We start from the raw sequence: 15,728 nt of genomic DNA on the forward strand, positions 1-15,728 counted from the left end.
GGATAAGAAATGACAATAACATAAAAAGCAGTTCTGATCAATAAACTTCAGCTTCCCCATTTTGTGATAGGTAGGCGAACAGACAGGGAGGGTTAAGAGAATTATCATATTTTTTCTGGAATCCATCTACTCCCCCTAATTCCCTTAGCAGATGAGCTTTAAGCTTTGACTATGCCTCATCTTTCTCCTGACCCCCACTCTTGAAGGTTACCTTGACCCCTTAGAACTTGGCTGTGGTATCCCAGTATGGAAAATTACTGTTATTGCATTATCAGTATACAGTATGGAAAGAAGCCTAAATGACTAAAAGCTGAGCTTCTGTTGCTCACAGGAATCAAGGTTCAAAATAGAGATGAAGTTCAGTTATTGTTTAGTCTCTAAGTTATGTCTGACTCTTGTTCAGTTACAGAAAAGTATGAAAAGTACTTTACTTTTAGTTTGTAAACAAAGATTTGTAGCTGCTACTCTGGTACATGGATACCACCTAACTAAGTAGATGGATTTTCCAGAGATAAAGCAAATACCAGGCTACTGGGGTGGGTGTATATCTGTGCTAAATCATTTCAGTAATGTCCGACTCTTTGGGACCCCATGGGCTGTAGTCCATAAGGCTCCTCTGTCCATGAGATTCTTCAGGCAAGAATACTGGAGTGGGTTGTCATGCCCTCCTTCAAGAGATCTTCCTAACCCAGGATCGAACCCATGTCTCATGTCTCCTGTATTGTCAGGCAGGTTCTTTATCACTAGCACCTTCTGGGGAGCCCATTGGGATGTGTACTTGGATTTAATGGATGCTCCTGGATGATCTCTGTTCATTTCCAAGGCAAACCATTCAATATCACAGTAATCCAAGTCTATGCCCCAACCAGTAACGCTGAAGAAACTGAAGTTGAATGGTTCTATGAAGACCTACAAGATCTTTTAGAACTAACACCCAAAAAAGATGTCCTTTTCATTATAGGAGACTGGAATGCAAAAGTAGGAAGTCAAGAAACACCTGGAGTAACAGGCAAATTTGGCCTTGGAATGCGGAATGAAGCAGGGCAAAGACTAATAGAGTTTTGCCAAGAAAATGCACTGGTCATAGCAAACACCCTCTTCCAACAACACAAGAGAAGACTCTACACATGGACATCACCAGATGGTCAACACTGAAATCAGATTGATTATATTCTTTGCAGTCAAAGATGGAGAAGCTCTATACAGTCAACAAAAACAAGACCGGGAGCTGACTGTGGCTCAGATCATGAACTCCTTGTTACCAAATTCAGACTCAAATTGAAGAAAGTAGGGAAAACAGCTAGACCATTCAGATATGACCTAAATCAAATCCCTTATGATTATACAGTGGAAGTGAGAGATAGATTTAAGGGCCTAGATCTGATAGACAGAGTGCCTGATGAACTACGGAATGAGGTTCGTGACATTGTACAGGAGACAGGAATCAAGACCATTCCCATGGAAAAGAAATGCAAAAAAGCAAAATGGCTGTCTGGGGAGGCCTTACAAATAGCTGTGAATAGCTATTCAGACCTTTTAGAACTTGAAGAACTTTTAGAAAAGCAAAGGAGAAAAGGAAAGATATAAGCATCTGAATGCAGAGTTCTAAAGAATAGCAAGAAGAGATCAGAAAGCCTTCAGCGATCAATGCAAAGAAATAGAGGAAAAGAACAGAATGGAAAAGACTAGAGATCTCTTTAAGAAAATTAGAGATATCAAGGGAACATTTCATGCAAAGATGGACTCAGTAAAGGACAGAAATGGTATGGACCTAACAGAAGCAGAAGATATTAAGAAGAGGTGGCAAGAATACACAGAAGAACTGTACAAAAAAGATCTTCATGACCCAGATAATCACAATGGTGTGATCACTCACCTAGAGCCAGACATTCTGGAATGTAAAGTCAGTGGGCCTTAGAAAGCATCACTACAAACAAAGCTAGTGGAGGTGATGGAATTCCAGTTGAGCTGTTTCAAATCCTGAAAGATGATGCTATGAAAGTGCTGCACTCAACATGCCAGCAAATTTGGAAAACTCAGCAGTGGCCACAGGACTGGAAAAGGTGTTTTCATTCCAATCCCAAAGAAAGGCAATGCCAAAGAATGCTCAGACTACTGCACAATTGCACAATTGCACAATTGCACTCATCTCACACGCTAGTAAAGTAATGCTCAAATTTCTCCAAGCCAGGCTTCAGCAATACGTGAACCGTGAACTTTCAGATGTTCAAGCTGGTTTTAGAAAAGGCAGAGGAACCAGAGATCAAATTGCCAACATCCGCTAGATCATGGAAAAGCAAGAGAGTTCCAGAAAAACATCTATTTCTGCTTTATTGACTATGCCAAAGCCTTTGACTGTGTGGATCCCAGTAAACTGTGGAAAATTCTGAAAGAGATGGGAATACAGACCACCTGACCTGCCTCTTGAGAAATCTGTATGCAGGTCAGGAAGCAACAGTTAGAACTGGACATGGAACAACAGACTGGTTCCAAATAGGAAAAGGAGTATGTCAAGGCTGTATATTGTCACCCTGCTTATTTAACTTCTATGCAGAGGACATCATGAGAAATGCTGGACTGGAAGAAGCACATCTGGAATCAAGATTGCCAGGAGAAATATCAATAACCTCAGATATGCAGATGACACCACCCTTATGGCAGAAAGTGAAGAGGAATTAAAAGCCTCTTGATGAAAGTGAAAGAGGAGAGTGAAAAAGTTGGCTTAAAGCTCAACATTCAGAAAACAAAGATCATGGCATCTGGTCCCATCACTTCCTGGGAAATAGATGGGGAAACAGTGGAAACAGTGTCAGACTTTATTTTTGGGGGCTCCAAAATCACTGCAGATGGTGATTGCAGCCAGGAAATTAAAAGACGCTTACTCCTTGGAAGAAAAGTTATGACCAACTTAGATAGCATATTCGAAACCACACACATTACTTTGCTGACTAAGTTCCGTCTAGTCAAGGCTATGGTTTTTCCAGTGGTCATGTATGGATGTGAGATTTGGACTGTGAAGAAAGCTGAATGCCGAAGAATTGATGCTTTTGAACTGTGGTGTTGGAGAAGACTCTTGAGAGTCCCTTGGACTGCAAGGAGATCCAACCAGTCCATTCTAAAGGAGATCAGCCCTGGGTGTTCTTTTGGAAGGAATGATGCTAAAGCTGAAACTCAAGTACTTTGGCCACCTCATGCAAAGAGTTGACTCATTGGAAAAGACTCTGATGCTGGAGGGGATTGGGGTCACGAGGAGAAGGGGATGACAGAGGATGAGATGGCTGGATGGCATCACTGACTCGATGGACGTGAGTCTGAGTGAACTCTGGGAGTTGGTGATGGACACAGAGGCCTGGCATGCTGCGATTCATGGGGTCACAAAGAGTCGGACACGACTGAGAGACTGAACTGACCTGAGCTGGATACAGAAGTCTCCTTTGTCCCTCTAAACTCATTAAATCTGAATTGCAACAGAAAATCCTAATTATTTTCCTTCTCTCCCACCTCTTGAAGCACATGGCTACCCTACAGAAGGTAACCACAATTTCATTGTATGTTTATCACTACTGTAAAGATGATTATTATATAAACAACTAGAGTTTTGGCGGCCTTGGGAGGAATTTATATTTATTGTGACAATTGTTCTTTGGAAACACTGACTCAGTGGTGTTTTATGGTAGGAATCACTCGAGTAATTGGGTCAGCAGGCAGATTTTGCTTTTCAAGTTCTTTTTTCCTTCATGGAGCATTTGGGTTGATATTATAGAGAGGAATGTCTCTAAGTTTGAAGCCATCAGTGGATTCCAACCTCATCTGAATTTATATAAAGGAAAAAGGAAGCCTTTTCATTTCTTCCAATAAGTATTTATCTCAAATGGATCGGATTGGACTATCCATAAAAAGGAGGAAATGGGTGATTCAGTGGTGTGATTGCAGAGCCTGAGTTTAAAGAATTAAGTGTAATTCTAATTCCTGTGATGCGACCTAAGGACAAATAGCCCCACTTTGTTGTGAAATAGGGATGATACAGCCTAGTGTACAGGGCTTTTGCGAGAATTATATTAAGTCATATATATAGTAGTTATTTCTAAAGTGCTACATAAAAGTAAGGCAGTATTATCAGGCAGCTAGGCAAACTTAAAAGCTTTAATAAAACCTATCCTTTACTGACTATAAGAAGACATTTTCTTACCAATGTGCAAACAAGACATTCACCGTTAAAAGTTAAGTTTTTGAGACTAAATGGTTCAGGAAGCAATAAAGATGATCTAATATGTCAAGGGAGTCATTTTGAAAAAGAAATAAGTATTTTATAGACAGAAGTAGGAGACAATCTACTTCTTTCAAAGAACCATATCTATTCATAGCATATTTAGAGAAGCATTGAATTCAGAAATATTAGACCCAGAAAAGTGATCTAAAGAATCAGGGTGTCATTCCATACGAAATGTTTAGTCAAGCAAACCAAGATTAATAATGGGAAGTTAAATCATGGCAGTCCTTGTAGGAAGGGTGTGCACAGAGCAGAGCGTGTGTCTTTTTTTATTCCTGTATTCCTATCACCTTGATCAATGCCTGGCCCACTGTGTGTGAGTATTTGTGTCTCAGTTGCTCAGTTGTGTCTTACTCCTTGTGACCCCATGGGCTGTAGTCCTCCAGACTCCCCTGTCCCTGGGATTCTCCAGGCAAGAATACTGAAGTGAGTAGCCACTTCCTTCTCCAGGGGATCTTCCCAACCCAGGGATCAAACCCAGGTCTCCCGCATTGCAGGCAGATTCTTTACCATCCGACCCACCAGAGAAGCCCGGCTGGACCATTGTAGAGTCTCAAATAATTTTTGCAGAATGAATGTAAAGGCTCATGAGTATCACTGTATAGGCTTCCCAGCTGGTGCAGTTGGTAAAGAATCCACCTGCCAATGCAGGAGACGTGGGTTCGATCGCTGGGTCGGGAAGATCCCCTGGAGAAGGAAATGGCTACCCACTCCAGTATTCTTGCCTGGAAAATCCCATGGACAGAGGCGCCTGGCAGGGTATAGCCCATTCGGTTGCAAAAGAGTTGGACATGACTGAGCATGCACACACGGTATCACTATAGGGAGATGCATCACCAAGGCTGAAATTAACATCTGGATTGTTGAAAAAGATACATGCTTGTTTGTTCAGATTTATGAAATAAAGATGTGAGCTAATTATAATGACAAGCTGAGCCCTTTCGGCTTCCTTAATTCTTCTGAATTTTTTACAACTTCAAGACCAGAAAGCTCTTCCTAAATGTCAGTGGTGAGTAGTCAACAAAACTTAGAACTATAACAAGAAAGCAAATCTTTTACTAGAGAGCTTAATTTCTAAGGTTTGTGATAGCAGATAGGTCAACATTGTTCTATTGTTGATTGCTGCTGGGGCATTTTTGTTAGAGATGCATAAGGCTAGAAATCCATGAGTCAGTTCATTAGCAATGCCTACCATGGGCATTAGATTCAAGGATGGCAGACAAACACCTCCTACAAGGTTTTTCAACTTGAAGTTTGAATTTAAAAATGATTTAGTTCTCTGACTAGGGATTGAACCATGACAATGAAAGCACTGAGTCCTAGCCACTGGACTGCCAAATAATTCCCTATAAATGACTTCCTACCTGCTCTCCTGATAACACACTCAAGATTATTATGGATATGACTGAGGATGAAATGGTTGGATGGCATCACTGATGCGATGGATATGAACTTGGGCAAACTCCAGGAGATGGTGAGGGACAAGGAAGCCTGGTGTGCTGCAGTCCATGGGGTCTGGAAGAGTCGGACATGACTTTGCAACTGAATAACAACATTACTTTGCCATAAAAGGTCCATCTAGTCAAGGCTATGGTTTTTCCAGTGGTCATGTATGGATGCGAGAGTTGGACTGTGAAGAAAGCTGAGTGCTGAAGAATTAATGCTTTTGAACTGTGATGTTGGAGAAGCCTCTTGAGAGTCCCTTGGACTGCAAGGAGATCCAACCAGTCCATTCTAAAGGAGATCAGCCCTGGGTGTTCTTTGGAAGGAATGATGCTAAAGCTGAAACTCAAGTACTTTGGCCACCTCATGAGAAGAGTTACTCATTGAGAAAGACTCTGATGGTGGGAGGGATTGGGGGCAGGAGGAGAAGGGGATGACAGAAGATGAGATGGCTGGATGGCATCACTGACTCGATGGACGCGAGTCTGAGTGAACTCCGGGAGATGGTGATGGACAGGGAGGCCTGGCGTGCTGCGATTCATGGGGTCGCAAAGAGTCGGATACGACTGAGCAACTGAACTGAACTGAACTGAACAACATAACTGGGGCAGAGATTGGGAAAGATACTGCAAGCTTGACAGAGACTGACTTTAAATGTGGCAGATACATGTAAATATGCTGACCAGATTCACATGTGCTCATCTTTCTACATCTCCCAGCCTCTGTCCAGTGAGTCTGGGGCTATATGATTGAGATGTGAGCAGAAGTAGTCTAAGACAGTAGACCCCGCCCTTAGGAACAGCTCATGTGATCATCTAGCTTGCTCTCTTCCCCACCACATTAAACCTTAGAGGCAGCATGCTCCAGATGGTGTAGCTACAAGAGCGAGGCATACATTTGCTAGAGGTGCTGGAGTTTGTCTATTGTGGCGGCTAGAATAAATTACTATAAATATCATTATGGCAAGTAGTTTGCTAAGATGATGGGTTAGGGCTTAGTCCCGCTGAATGTAGCAATCTGCTTCCTCAGCTGGTTCCTTGAGAAAGCACATTGCCCTTCCTGCCTATGTTACTGTTAGGTCAGAAGATTCTCCTAGATACTGCAGACTATGCTTGCCTTCGGCTGTCCCAGAGCTGGGGCGGGGTGGGAGTGGCTTGGCTTTAGTCTTCCATGCATACTACTGTACAATGTGCATATCCTTCAACAAGTGCATTTCTGATAGCATCATTCCTTTCCGTGGTTTTCTGTTTCCCACCAAATCATCTTTAAGTCAAATGTCGATAAACAAAAGCATAAAGAAACAACAAAAGCCAGCTGCTGTGACCCTTGTGATCCTTTGTGTTCTGGTGACATGTGAATTTTCCAAACCTAGTTTCCCTCAGGTGGAGAAGGAAATGGCAACCCACTCCAGAATGGAGGAGCCTGGTGGGCTGCTGTCCACAGGGTCACACAGAGTGACTGCAGCAGCTTAGCATGCATGCATGCATTGGAGAAGGAAATGGCAACCCACTCCAGTATTCTTGCCTGGAGAATCCCAGGGACAGAGGAGCCTGGTGGGTTGCCGTCTATGGGGTCGCACAGAGTCGGACACAACTGAAGCGACTTAGCAGCAGCAGCAGCAGTTTCCTTTAGGAAACCTCAGCTGAGATCAATGGCATTGCTTAAACATCCCTCTCTTTTCTCTCTTTTCTCTCTTTTTCCTGCTATTTTTTCTGATTTCTTGTCTCCCATGATTCAATCCCACTAACTCCTAAACCTCCCCCTGACTTCTCCACCTGGGCAGAAAGAGTTTCTCCATCCTATGAAGATTTTCATATATACCTCTCTGAAGATGTCTTCATGTCGTCTTCTCGTAGGTACCCTAATGATGAATTTATGGCAGCCTTTCCTCCTAGACCATGAGCTTCTGGAGAGATGGGAAAAATATATTTGACTTATTGTTGAATATTCCATAGCACACAGTGGCATGCCTACTGTATACTGAGCAAATGAATGAATACATGGAAGTTTCCTTTGCAAAACTATGGATTCAATTCTCCCCATTAAAAAATTATGAAACTGCCTCTGTAGAAATAGGAGGCAGCTTAAAAAAGAACAAGCATATAAAATATTAGACTTCTGAATATGCTAAAAACATTTTATTTACTCATGGTATCAGAATGCTGGAAGGATTTTATCCTTAGTCCCCTCTGGTGTGACTCTTGCTGTTTCTTTTTAAATCAGAAATCTGTAGACAATTGTCTTTATGTGAGTGAAATAAAGGATGGAGATATGGGATGGGCAAAAATATAGAACTGTCTTTCTTATCTAAAACAATTTTCATGAAGATGAACGAATTTCTTTGTAATACAGTAATTTTATAAGTAATAGTAGAATTCTTGATGTCCCAGGAGTAAGAAGTCTGCAGGACTGTGCCAATGATACATGTTGCTGATTGGGAGAAACTATTGTTTACAAGCTGATTATCATAGAGTAAGTCTTTTCCAATGAGTCAACTCTTCGCATGAGGTGGCCAAAGTACTGGAGTTTCAGCTTTAGCATCATTCCTTCCAAAGAATCCCAGCCCTGGGACTGAACTGAACTGAAGTTGGCTTTAGTTAGCTCTCAGAGGTTAAAACAGCAGATTTGGAAGGATAAAGTGTGTATCAGTATGTACATTTAAAAGATCTCTGATTACAAACAAAAGTTTGAGAGAATTGAAAAAAAAAAACAAGTTAGAAAAAAAAACCAGTTTATTAAGTAATATCATATAAATAACTTGTTACAAAAATTGATTTGCAAAAGGCATATTTACTCTTTGTGAGAAATCACTTTTTAAATTGCATTCTTTTTAAATTTATACTTCCAAGAAAACAAAGGAAAATAAAAGAAGCCATTTCAAGGAGCGTGTATTTGCCATTTGACTACAACGAATGGTCCCGCCACACTGAGCTAAAAAGGTAATAGTCTCAACCCCATTCTTCTAATACAGAAAAGTTTCTCATGTAATCTGTGAAGTTATGAAAAATCTCCCAAGCTGGAAATGTGGATGAAAGCTGAGCAGTGATTGTTTCCACCAGGTGTTCTCGTTGCCAGAGACACGAGCGACACCGAGAAAAACCATATGAACTGAGGACTCCAGGTGGTAAATCTTCGAGGGTGGCATCAGCTTCAATTTATACTTGGGAGTATTTTTAATTAAAAACAATCAATACCAAAAAGCTTTTATTTGGGGGATTTTAAATCACACATCACAGTAGGAGACTGCCAAATTGCCTTAGCTTGGTACTACTGAAGACGCCCATAGCATTTATTATAAATCCTATTCTTACGCAGTTTACTTTCAAAGCAAGGAAAATAATCACAAAATAGTACAGTGGTTTGAAAGCGCTCCTAGGTTTCTCCCAAACAGATCATTTTTATGTTTGCTACACAGCATTCCTCCTGAATGCCTAGTAATTCTATACATATGATTCCTTAATAAACACTAAACTAATAGATCATAGAAAACTAAAAGCTTATAGTAGGTGCCTCTAGACATATTTACATAAATAGTGTAGTCTCGCAAGAAAGACCAAGATCTCATTATAGTGGAATGCTTTTTCCACAATGCTGGGTCCATGCCTCATTTGTCAAATTAACCCCATTTGAGAAGAAATTTGAGTTTGTGGTCCATGGGTTTTTAAAAAAATGGAATTAAGCAACTTGTAAAAGCTCTTTCGAAATTAATCTAATAACCCAGTGGCTCTTCGGCTAAGTGCCTGGTCCTGTCTGAAATACAGTGGGTAATAGGCTTTGTTTCCATTTGACCTCCTTTCGGCACTTTCATCTGCTGGCTCTGTTGGGCAAACGTTTCCCCCAAATTAAAAACTGAAAATGCATCATAAATAAGGTATTACCAAATGGGGAGGAGATTAAAGATTGTCTCAGCAATGCTTAAATTAAATTGACGATGCAGAGACCATAAACTCCTGGCTTTAAAAATGAACTATTTCTTTATTAACTTTTAACAAGTGTGTGAGTCCAAGGCATTTCTCTCTGTGTTAAATATGGTCAGGGTCTAATATTTTTTAGTAGAGAATTATCCCTTTAGAAAATTGTTCCATAAAGATGCCAAAGGGATATTAAAAATTCTGCAACCGTAAGAATCATTGAACTTTTAGGGAGACCATACGGTAACTTTGTATCCTCTACAAAAGAAAGCTACTTGTCAGACCTTAGGAAACAGTTTATTTTCTGGAAGACCCACACACAAACTCTTAATCTTTCCACTCTTATAATCTTATAAAGGAGTCTTGGTTGTAGTGTTAACATAAACATAGTAGACAGCTTAGAGTTTTAATCTCCTGTCATAATTAGAAAGGATTTCATCTATATAAAAACAAAAAAAGAATAAAATTACACGAAAATGATTCTTTTCAGAGGATACCTTTCCAAATAGTGGAGATCATAACTTTCTAGTGTTTTTCCAAAGTAATTACACTGCTTCAACACTAGTGACTATGACAAAATAATTTGTTGGTTAGTTCAGTTCCTGAGGAAAATGAGTTTAGTTGTACCTGCTTTAAATATTTAGTTTGGGCTCAAGAATTAGCTTTCTCTTTCCTTTCAACTGCATACTTTTAAAAAAATGGTCCTCAAGTGTATAAAATTGAGGAATGCCCAATTTGTAGTTTATACATGATTATTGCCAATGAAATAATCATTTCAAGGTGAAGCATTTGATATAAGGTATTGCTCAGCAAATCAAACATCTCAAATCTATGTATTACTTAAATATCTAAATTTAAAAATTACCTAAAATGAAAGCAATGAAAGCATTCTAAGTTAATATGGATCTGTAAAATTTGGCTGCTTCTAAGGGAGAGATTCAACTTATAAAAGTACAACTTTTTGGGAGCTGAAAATGAATATCAAACCAAAATTTTTATATTGAGAATTGAATCAGCAGATTTTATTCCATCTGAAAATGGAGTCAATTTGTATCCAAATTTGTATCCAAACCTTCATGCATCTAAACTGTAAAGCTATGAAAATTCTTACAAAAACATACATTTTCTGGGTCCAGATCCCCTCTCTCACGGCTCTGCGGAACCATTTTCAATTCTCCTTCTCATTTTTCGATTTAGTTTTTTATTTGGGAATGAATATTTTCCAGGTCTTTCAGAACATGCCATGAAGTGGAGGGGCTTTAAATTTATGCACAATAGATTACTGTTTTTAAAATTTCAGCTTATTCTAGGGAATATCTTGGTGATTTGAAGAAACTTTCCCTTTTGAATCAGAGGGTGGAAAATAATGTGAGAAGGGCCTCAAAGTCCTTGAAACAACCCACAAAAGTAATCTCCCTATAGTTAATGAACTTTAGGTTCTTTGTGATTGAAGCAAATATTAAAACTTTGCCTCTCTCCAATCTCCTTCCCTCTTTCTCATGGCAAACAGCTAATACCAGAACAGAGACAATGTAAAAATTGAACTGAAAACTAATGCTTTCTCCAGCAATCATTCATGTCTGACCTGGGTCCTCGACCTGATAGCTTGGTGGAAGGAAGTGCAACCAGCACAGAATGATGAGACTATGGTTCTTATTGTTTCCATGATGTCAGACAGCGTTCATTTTAGAAAAATATCATTCAACCTTGACATTTATAGGACCCTAATGCAAAATATTCAGCTTCAGTTTCAATTTATTCTCTTTCTAGAGATTCATCTCATCATCAGGTTTTGTGGTAAGAGATTTACTAGTTATTTAAATATTTAGTCACATTAACCTGTTTTTGGTATAACTGTATAAGATACCTTCCAATCACACCTCAGAAATCCCACTATAGAACTTCTTACTTTCACTTATATGAGGAGAATGTAAATTTTACCCCAAACTTTGAAGTTGCTGGCATCAACCCGCAGACATTCCAATTAATGCCAAAAGTTCAAAAGGAAGACTTCTGATGATATTTTTCTTTTTACAGGACTTTCTCTCTTGATTTAATTTATTACATAACATGAAACATGAGGATAGAGAGCTCTTTTTACAGTAAGTTGTGTGATTAAGGTGCTGTTCTATTGCTATAAGTAACTAGTTTTTATTAATTAACTTTACTAAGCTATCTTTTTTCAACACTTACCTGTGACTATGATATATACTGATTCTGTACAGTGAAGCCCTCCTGTAGTCCTTTATTTGCATTCTTCTGTGTGTGTGTGTGTGTGTGTGTCTGTGTGTGTCTGTGTGTGTATGAAGAACTAGGAAAGAGAACCTTGTAAGCAAGAAATGGTCCAAGCATAAAATACTTGTTAGTATACAGGGAAGTCCATCCATTCAGGAAACACAAGGAATAATATGGTTGTAACAATTTTTCATTCTAATTGGGTAGCCCCAAATACTATATTTCTCTTATTTTAAAGATGCTGTCTTTACTTCCTGGGTAATACATCTATTTAAAACTTAACAAAACAACAGTGTGTTTCCAAACAGAAAATATGTGTTGATATGACATTATCCCCAAATGGAAATGACACTAAGATTACCTGCAGAAAATTAACATTAATTGAAAATAAATCCCTAAGACTACTAATTGAAGTCAGCATATTCTTAAGTACATATTATATACATACAGAACCTGTTTTTGTTTTTTTTTAAGTTTTCAAAATGATGTTTTCATTACAGTACTTTGGAAATTTCTGATGACTGCACAATGTAAGATTCTAATGACAAAAATCATTAGAACAGCGTATGAAATAAATGATTTGAACCTGCCAAAAGGATTAGTTCAGTTCAGTTGGGTCCTCTGGATAATAACCATGATGCTAATTGCATAATTAGAGAAATAATGGATTCGATGGATTGTACATTACTTTTCTGTTTGTAGTTTGAGACCATTACTTTATCATTAGTTCAAAGACAACGATGGCAGTGTTGCCATGGAAACAAAGCTAAAAACAATGAAAAAATCTTAATGCTTTTGAAAGTTAACTATCATTTTAATTACAATCTTAAACACCCTTGTTGTAGGGAATCCAACTTTTCCCTTTGAGAGCATCTTCCAAACATAGAATATGTAGGTTTTCACCATGATTTCAGTATTCATCTATATCACATTATATAAATATATGGATATTTTTGAATGTGACGGACAGGGTGTCAAGTTCAAGTGTGACTGGCTCTTACCTCCCCATTTAACTCTGAGAGAGGGATCTGAGTTTTATTTAATCTAATTTTACTAATGCAACTTAATTGTGTAAGAAGTATCTGAAGCATATGAGTTCTTGTACTTCGCACTGCTACTTTCAAGTACATTAGAATAATACTGACAACTACAGACACGGAGTTAAACTTTGTCTCAGAAAAGTTCCTTCAAGAACTTTTTAAATGATTAGACTTATTTGTAATTAGCCTACTGATGGCTGAAATAATTCCAAGTGATCCATGATACATTTGGTAAACCAAACTTTAAAATATGCTAAATATTTCCTTTGTTAACATCTATTAGCTATTTTTCCTTTCCCTTTATATGATGCGACAGCAAACTTCTGCATGTCTTACGAACCAGTGGCAAGGAAATGAGGTCGTACTAAGATTTTTTCTTTTTTGGTTGTTCTTTTTCAACATTACCATTTAATTGGCATCATTTCCTAAAGAGGAAGGAGACCCTCAAAACACTGGTGGATCTGACGTTTTGAATAGTCATTGGTGCCGGAAAAAGATCATGAAGGACAAACAGGATGGGCAAATATCATTTTAAATTCTTTGTGACAGAAATACACACCCATATATAGTTCATCATCTCCTTGTGAGCTGATACACCAGGAACAGTGGTTCCTCCCTCATTTCTTCTACTAAAACTGTATTTTTATCATTAAAGCACAATCCCTCATCCCATTAGCATGTGAAATGTACAGAGCAGTCAGCTGACCTTGAGTCAATGCGATGAAGTAAGAGACCAGGCCAGTGAAATTGAGCTGTGTTTCAGACTTGCCCTAAGAGTACAGGGGAAAAGATGACGGCCCATCCTTTCCTGCAGCCCAGGGCCTGTTGGGCAGACATGGTTAACAGGATGCACTAAAAAATAAACATTTGCCTCTCAGAAGCTCATAAAAGTGTACTAGAAAAAAGTCTCTAACGTTGGATCCACACGGACTGCAGCCATTTACTTTTGGAACGGATAGAACAGAGGACCCTTCACGAAGCAGTGGATAAATAGAAAGAAATAGCCACTTCACATCTTTCAGTGTCGTATTGAAAAATGAAAAAAAAAAAAGGCAACATATCATATTAGGAGTCCTTGTCACTGTCCACCCCTCCATACATATCCGCGAGCTTTTTGAACCGAGGCCCCCAGTCACTAAGGTAGTCGTAGTCTTGGTCTCCATCCGTGGTCACCGACTCGAGCGAGCTGAGCGAATCGGCCACCGAGCCGGCGCCCTCGTAGGCGTAGGTGGCCAGGGAGTCGTAGGGCGGGGCGGTGGGGTCCGTGTCATTCTCCTTTAACCTTTGGTTAATGAAATCTCGGACGTCGGTGTTATCACGGGCTGCTGGAGTCCGACGGGGTAGGAAAAGGGCTTCGGGCACAATGTCCCTGCGCGATTTGCTGTCCTCTATGGCTTCGGGATTTCTCAGGGTGCCGATATCAAAGGCCTGGGTGTCCTCCTCTCCGCCTCCTTCGTCGTTGTAACTGACAATGTTGTCTCTGATGTCCTCTTTAGAAATGATCAAAGGTTCTTTTTTCCGCTGCCGCCTGAGAGCTGCGAACAACACCACTGTCACTGGAAGCAGAAACAAAACAGCAAGGGAAGGGAAAGTTAATTTGCCGCCCAATTAACATCAGGAAGAAACACAAAGTGAAGTTTTCAAAGTTCTCCACGAAACTACTCTTGTTTAAGGTTGTTCTTGCCTCAGCACCTGATCAAATCAGGGCTCTCCCCCACCCCCGCAATGGAGTAACTATATATTTGAAAGAAAGTTTTTAAGAATTTAACTAGAAGATAAAACACCTTCATGTTTTGTCAGTAGTTCCTTTTTGCTTTGAAATGGCAGACTAGTTTCAAGATAAGGGGGGAAAAATAATAAAAAAGCTCAACCACAGTGAGATTACTGCAAGAAGAGTGAAAATTATGCTGAACACCTGAAATGCTCTGAAACTGCTTATAAGCACAAGGCTGGCACCTTCGGGGATGTGTTGAAGGGTTTGCATAACTCCACTTCTAAAATAACTTTTGCGCACTGATGCCTTCTTTTTTTTACCCACCCCCCCCAAGAAAAGTGTAAAGTTAGTTTAAAGCCCAAAGTAGAGATGTGAATGTTTGCATACCTTTCTTACATATAAGTACAGATAACACCTGGAGAGACCCAGATACAATTCAGAAAGCCATTTTGGACTTCAAGATCAGCCAGTTTGAAGGGAACAGGTAATAGTACACATGCCAGATTATTTGTGCTTAGGCTAAACAAAACAAACATATTTCTGTGGGAACTTAAAACAGAGAATCTTTCAGAGTTTCATATTCTGTAAGTCTGTTGACCGGAATGTTTGTTCTTTTGATTTTTCCTAATTCAAATTAGAGGCAAAGCAAGAACTGTATTTAAATAGCTCCTGATGTTTCTTCACAGCTGGCTACCTGTAAAGAGACACATCTACAAATGAGCATATGGATGAGAAAGTGAAAACATAGTGACAGCTTAGAGAGAAAACAGTCATCTGGGGCAGAAAATGCATTGTTAACCTGGGTTTGTCCAGGGGAGATTAGTACCAGTAATATCTCTTTACTCTTTCATCCGTAACATGGTCCAGTTTTTATGAGCCATGAAAATTGAATTATCACAATAACAATTATAGAAGAATGGCCTTTGGTAGAGGTGCATATCTACCTATATAATAATGGATATATGCACACCCAGGAGTCTATATATTTAGCATTTCAGATGTTAATGGTGTTAATAATTGGTTACCTGTTGAGATGGTTCTATGTGCCAAGCACTGTGCTAAGTGCTTTACATATGGAATCGAGTTGAATTATCATAATAGGCTTGACAAAGTAG

General features: G+C 39.3%; 1 protein-coding gene across 2 annotated transcripts in view; it reads right to left on the reverse strand.

Annotated features, from left to right (window-relative positions):
* Positions 1-8,427: 8,427 nt before the first annotated feature.
* Positions 8,428-15,728, reverse strand: part of CDH6 (cadherin 6) — a 150,239-nt gene continuing 142,938 nt past the window's right edge. For both annotated transcript variants that reach the window (XM_004017072.5, XM_042233912.1), the window contains exon 12: positions 8,428-14,455. In XM_004017072.5, coding sequence (XP_004017121.1) covers positions 13,965-14,455 — 491 coding nt within the window. In that variant the 3' untranslated portion in view covers positions 8,428-13,964. The remainder of the gene's footprint in view (positions 14,456-15,728) is intronic.

Source organism: Ovis aries, chromosome 16 (genome assembly GCF_016772045.2).
Source record: "Ovis aries strain OAR_USU_Benz2616 breed Rambouillet chromosome 16, ARS-UI_Ramb_v3.0, whole genome shotgun sequence".
Taxonomy (NCBI): Eukaryota; Metazoa; Chordata; class Mammalia; order Artiodactyla; family Bovidae; genus Ovis; species Ovis aries.